The 5486-nt window shown below is 38.1% G+C and overlaps 1 protein-coding gene across 2 annotated transcripts in view; it reads right to left on the bottom strand.

Moving 5' to 3' along the window:
• Positions 1-2473: 2473 nt before the first annotated feature.
• The window catches only part of LOC107712439 (syntaxin-binding protein 6-like), a 5306-nt gene continuing 2293 nt past the window's right edge, over positions 2474-5486 (bottom strand). For both annotated transcript variants that reach the window (XM_016517698.1, XM_016517699.1), the window contains exons 6-7: positions 4264-4442; positions 2474-3095 (exon numbers count right to left, since the gene is read on the bottom strand). In XM_016517698.1, the coding sequence (XP_016373184.1) occupies positions 3075-3095; positions 4264-4442 (200 nt within the window). In that variant the 3' untranslated portion in view covers positions 2474-3074. The remainder of the gene's footprint in view (positions 3096-4263; positions 4443-5486) is intronic.

The raw sequence follows: 5486 nt of genomic DNA, 5'->3' as shown, positions 1-5486 counted from the left end.
AAACAAAAATAATGACTTTATTCAACAATTTGTCTCCTCTGTGTCTCTCCGCATCACCGTAGCGCCATTTTGGAGAATAACCACTGAACGCAAGCAGCGTACGCTATTCTGTGTCAGCCGCGAAACAACGATACGTTTTCTACGTGTATTTACGCTTTGATTTGAACGAAAACAGCGAATCCGTGCAGTGCGGCTGACAAAGAAAAGCGTACGCTGCTTGCGTTCAGCGGATATTCTCCAAAATGGCGCTACGGTGATGCGGAGAGACACAGAGGAGACGAATTGTTGAATAAAGTCGTTATTTTTGTTTTCTTCGCGTACAAAAAGTGTTCTCGTCGCTTCATAACGGTACGGTTGAACCACTGATGGCAGATGGACTATTCTGACGATGTCTTTCATACTTTTCTGGACCTTGACAGTGTAATTAATTAGGCAGTCAATGGGACAGTCACAAGCCTGCCGGTTTTCATCCAAAATATCTTAAATTGTGTTCCAAAGACGAACGAAGCTTTTACGGGTTTGGAACGACATGGGGGTAAGTGATTAATGACAAAATTTTAATTCTGGGGTGGAGTATCCCTTTAAGAAGCTCATTATATTACTCGCTCTCTGCAGTACACGATTACAGAACGGAATGCACCGTTCCAAAGTCTTTCTAAGGTCAGTGGCTGTTCAAAATCCCTTAGAGGTCATTCGGTGGTCATTTGAAGATCCGGTACAACTTAAAACTCAAGAGGGAAGATCCTGTGCGAGTCAATACTCGATTGATGTTCAATTCCCGTCTCATCGTCAGAAAGTCACGACCCGCGCCTCTGGCTTTTACAGCTCTTCGCGCTTCTGGAAACATAACTCCCGGGTCAATATCACACCCGCGGCGCACATCAAGAATGCTAAATCATATCGATTGATGACCATAATGCTTTTCTGAGGGGCAGATTATGGTATAATCTATTAGCACATCAGATTATGAAATTAGAGAGAATTAATCCGCGCAGTGTCATGCACAGTCCTACAAATCATCAATCCTGGAGTTAAGCGGTGAGTCTTGACCTTCATTTGGTCTCAGCACAAGCAAACAGTCCTGCAGGAGGCTGCATGCAGTAGATGCTGATCCAGCAGTGCTGCACACTGTCTCAGCCTGAACACCATCACGCCCTTCACGAGACAACACATGTCAATGGCATTATGGCAACACAAATGCTACAGTGCAGCTGCATCAATTAACAAGCAATCTGCACATCTGGTATTAACTAGAAATATGAAAAAGTCCAAAAGACTGAGACCACAAATCATGATGCATCCGGTTTTCATTTTTCTGATTTGTAAATATATATGCGTTGTGTAATGTTACATAAGAATATTAAACAATATATTAATAAAACAATAATTAATACACTAATATATAAAATATTACACTAAATAATTTATATATCTCAAATTATGCTGATATTTTATAAACAAATGCTATAATTACATGTCAAATTTAAACAAATTTATTACAATAATAAATCTGTGTGCGAGTATCGATACACACTCTTAAGTTATTTACTATAGGCTATATCAAATTATGCTATACAATAAAAAAAATACATACATTTCAGAATGTCAATTTGTGATATTTGATATGTCCCCCTTATTCTTTAATGCACTTAAAAGTTTGGGGGGAAATAACTGGTAGACGCTTGTCTGCAGGATGTTGAACTGTTTGTATGTGAGCGCCCTCTAGTGGACAGAAGGCGCACAGACAACCACATATTTATCATGCAATAATACACTATAAGTGGGTCCCGTTTCATTTATTGCGCAAATGAAGGGTGTTTACACATTTAACATGTTTTAAATGTGTACAAGAGCACATACAAAGACAAGGAGAGATAGAATTCTCTGCTACACATATATTCTGAAATATAAAATGGATATAAAAAAAAAACAATACAACACATAGGAGACAACAAAATGACAGCATAAGGACCACAGCAGAAAACAGAATGCATCGCACACCAACACCAAACAGGGAGTCCGACTCCGTGCGGAAAACACCCTCTGGCCTCTTATGACATGCAGCTCCTGCTACTGCTGGTCACAGTCACAACACAAACAAAGCTGACTGTTATTACAACACAGAGAATCAGGAGACGAAGATGGCCTTGACAGAACAACAAGAATGTGTTATTCACACACAGAGCACATTCAAATGGATAAACACTGCGTTCACAATGAAATGAAACCGCTTGTAGCATCTTTATAGAACGAGCAGATAAAAGCAGCCTCCTCGTGTGATCAGAACTGAACATCAGAGGGACGTGCAGCCCTTCATGAGTATATCACCTCTATGTGTTATTTCAGTTGAATTAACTTACCACTGTTAAATTAAAGATTATCATGTGGGCAATCATAATCTGAAACACCGTTAAATATGTAAAATATTAAATAAGTAAAAGCTATAAGTTATATTAAAGAAATAGTGCTTCCAATAAGATACATGAAGTGCTAAACCTGCATTATATTAATAAATATCACCCAAAAGTAACCCTAACTCTTATAAATGCCACTTCACAATGTGAAGATACATGTAAAAAAAAAAAGAAATGCAGCATTACAATCTGAAACAGTAATGTTAGGGTATAGCTTGCAGAACAACAATGAAAAAAAGATTTTTAATCAGTCATCAGCTATGCTCCTTTCATTTCAATGTGATGTATTACTTTAAAGGAGGCAATCTGTTCTAGTTTTGCCAGAAAAAAATAAGATAAAATTCTGCCACCGCAAAAACAAACACAATTTCAGTAGGATTACACAGAAGAGGACCAGCCACCTGCTGGCTATATTACCCTGTGCTTACTGTAGAAAGAGCAAGTCAGACAGAACAGCAGGGCACACCACATTACAACTGCTTGAAATGCTCAATGCCTTGCAAACATTAAGAAAAAAACAAATATGAGTCCAATCTGCAGGTGAAGAGAAAGCTGAACAAAATGCCTTGTACTCCAAAACAGAATCTGAATTAGATGAGAAGCGCCCAAATGATTAAAAGCTACTTTTTAATGTTTATTTGCAGGCCATCAGGAACACCTCTAAATCTGCTTCAGAGCCAGCTGTGGGAATAAAGAAAAATGTGATGCTTTATTTTATTTAAATATTATTCATTGAAATGGTTACTAATTATATACAATGTTTTTTCTAATGGTTCAACCCACTCATAACTGCTCCTGACTACATTTTTTAAAATAGTATATTATTTATACTACCGCTCAAAAGTTTGGCGCACTTTTATTCAGCAAGGATGCATTCAATTGATTAAATGTGACAGTAAGACTTTTGCATTGTTAGAAAAAAAGTTCTATTTCAAATAAATGCTGCTCTTTTAAACGTTCTATTCTGAAGAATCCTGAAAGAAAAAAATGAAAAATATCACGGTTTCCAAAAAAATTGTTAAGCAGCACGACTGTTTTCAACACTAATAATAAGAAAAAATGTTTCTTGAGCAGCAAATCAGCATATTAGAATTGTTAGACTGGAGTAGTGGCTGCTGAAAATTCAGCTTTACCACCATAGGAATAAATTGCATTTTAAAATATATAAATGGACATTTTTATTTTTTTTATATTTCACAAAATTACCGTATTTTGATCAAATAAATGCAGCCTTGGGAAGCATTTTTTTTTTTTTTTTCAAAAACAAAACAACAGTGTATAATATATTATATGTGACCCTGTACCACAAAACCAGTCATAAGGGTCAATTTTTATAAACTGAGATTTATACATCATCTGAAAGCTGAATAAATAAGCTTTCCATTAATGTATGGTTTGTTAGGAACCATACTTGGCCAATATTTGGCCGAGATACAACTATTTGAAAATCTGGAATCTGAGGGTGCAAAAAATTCTAAATATTGAGAAAATCGCCTTTAAAATTGTCCAAATGAAGTCCTTAGCAATGCATATTACTAAAGATAATACATTTTTGATATATTTACGGTAGGAAACTTACAAAATATCTTCATGGAACATGATATTTACTTAATATCCTAATGATTTTTGGCATAAAAGAAAAATCTATAATTTTGACCCATACAATGTATTTTTGACTATTGCTACAAATATACCCGTGCTACTTATGACTGGTTTTGTGGTCCAGGGTCACATATTTATTATTATATTATATCATTATACCAGTTGTTCATGACACTGTGTAGTCTCATGAAGCTTAAACGGTTAATTTGGAGCAAATCAGAGTAAATGGGTGCTCTGGTCAGCTCACCTTCTGAGCAGCCTCTGCAAACTGCTTGGCCCCGTGCAGAAAGTGGCTGGTTTTATCGTCGGCCCTCATCAGACGCTCCCCACGTTCACTCAGAACCTGACTGGCCCTCCGCATCACGTTCCCCATCTTCCTCACCGCCGGAGGAGACGGGCTGCTCCTGGATGCTTTAACAGCTGCTGCTGTGGAAATATTCAGAAACACATGTGAGCATCATGTCAAAGTTCCAAACATTCTTTTATTTTACACATTTACTGTATAGGTTACTAAATAGACGTATATAGACAAATAGACTGCTGCTCTGGTACATAACTGCTTTTCAGTTTAATGCTTTACTATTAGTGTGATGGGGGAAAAAAGATTCTAGATCAGAGACTGAAAGCATGGTTTTAAGATGCGTTTTGTCGAAGTGGACAACACTGAATACAGGCATAAACGGGGTCGGAAAGGTTTTGAGCTTACCCACTTTCAACCATTTCGGCCCTGTTTACACCTGGTTTTAAGATGGGTTTGGTCAATCATATCGCAAGTAGACGATGGAGACAAATTCACATTACACCTGGTGTTTTAATCTGTCTCTTTTGTCCACTTTTGACCACTTTCCTGATTTTTTTTTGGAGGGGAGGGTCTATGTTTCTGATCCTTTGATCTAATATTGTGAAATACGCTCACTTCATTTATTAATGAACATGAAAGGAGACAACAGAAAATGATTGCTTTTCATTTATGGATTGCCATTATATACACTTGAAACTTCTGCATTGCCATTAACTAGTCTAATTCATTGTGAAAACACAGACTAGGGCTGAGGTGAGTGGACTGGTACTCTTCATTTTGCGGCTCCAGGGCAGCTTGGCACCTCTCCCATTCATTACACACCATTCATCCATGATCCGCTGTGAAGGCTGGTGCCATTTCACTCATCTCCGCTCCTCTCCCCCCTCCTCAACGCCTGTCTTTGTGTCCCTGCGCATGCCTATATCAGAACAAAGTGGCCTCTGAACTAATCGGGCCCTCTTTGCAATGGGACCATTCTCTGGCGCTGCCGAGAGATCTATCAGAGCACTACAAACAACCACCCGCTGACGGGGCCGACAAAGCACCCTCTCTTCCTGCCTGGACCCTGATTGATCTGACCCACACAACTACACAGACAGGACAGGATGGAAATGAACGCAATTGCCTAAAAGATGCATTTCTAATAGACTGTCTAGGGGTCAATGATA

Source organism: Sinocyclocheilus rhinocerous, unplaced genomic scaffold (genome assembly GCF_001515625.1).
Source record: "Sinocyclocheilus rhinocerous isolate Xijiao unplaced genomic scaffold, SAMN03320098_v1.1 scaffold2613, whole genome shotgun sequence".
Taxonomy (NCBI): Eukaryota; Metazoa; Chordata; class Actinopteri; order Cypriniformes; family Cyprinidae; genus Sinocyclocheilus; species Sinocyclocheilus rhinocerous.
The sequence above is the reverse complement of the archived record's forward strand: the minus strand, read 5'-3'. Positions and strand labels throughout refer to the sequence as shown.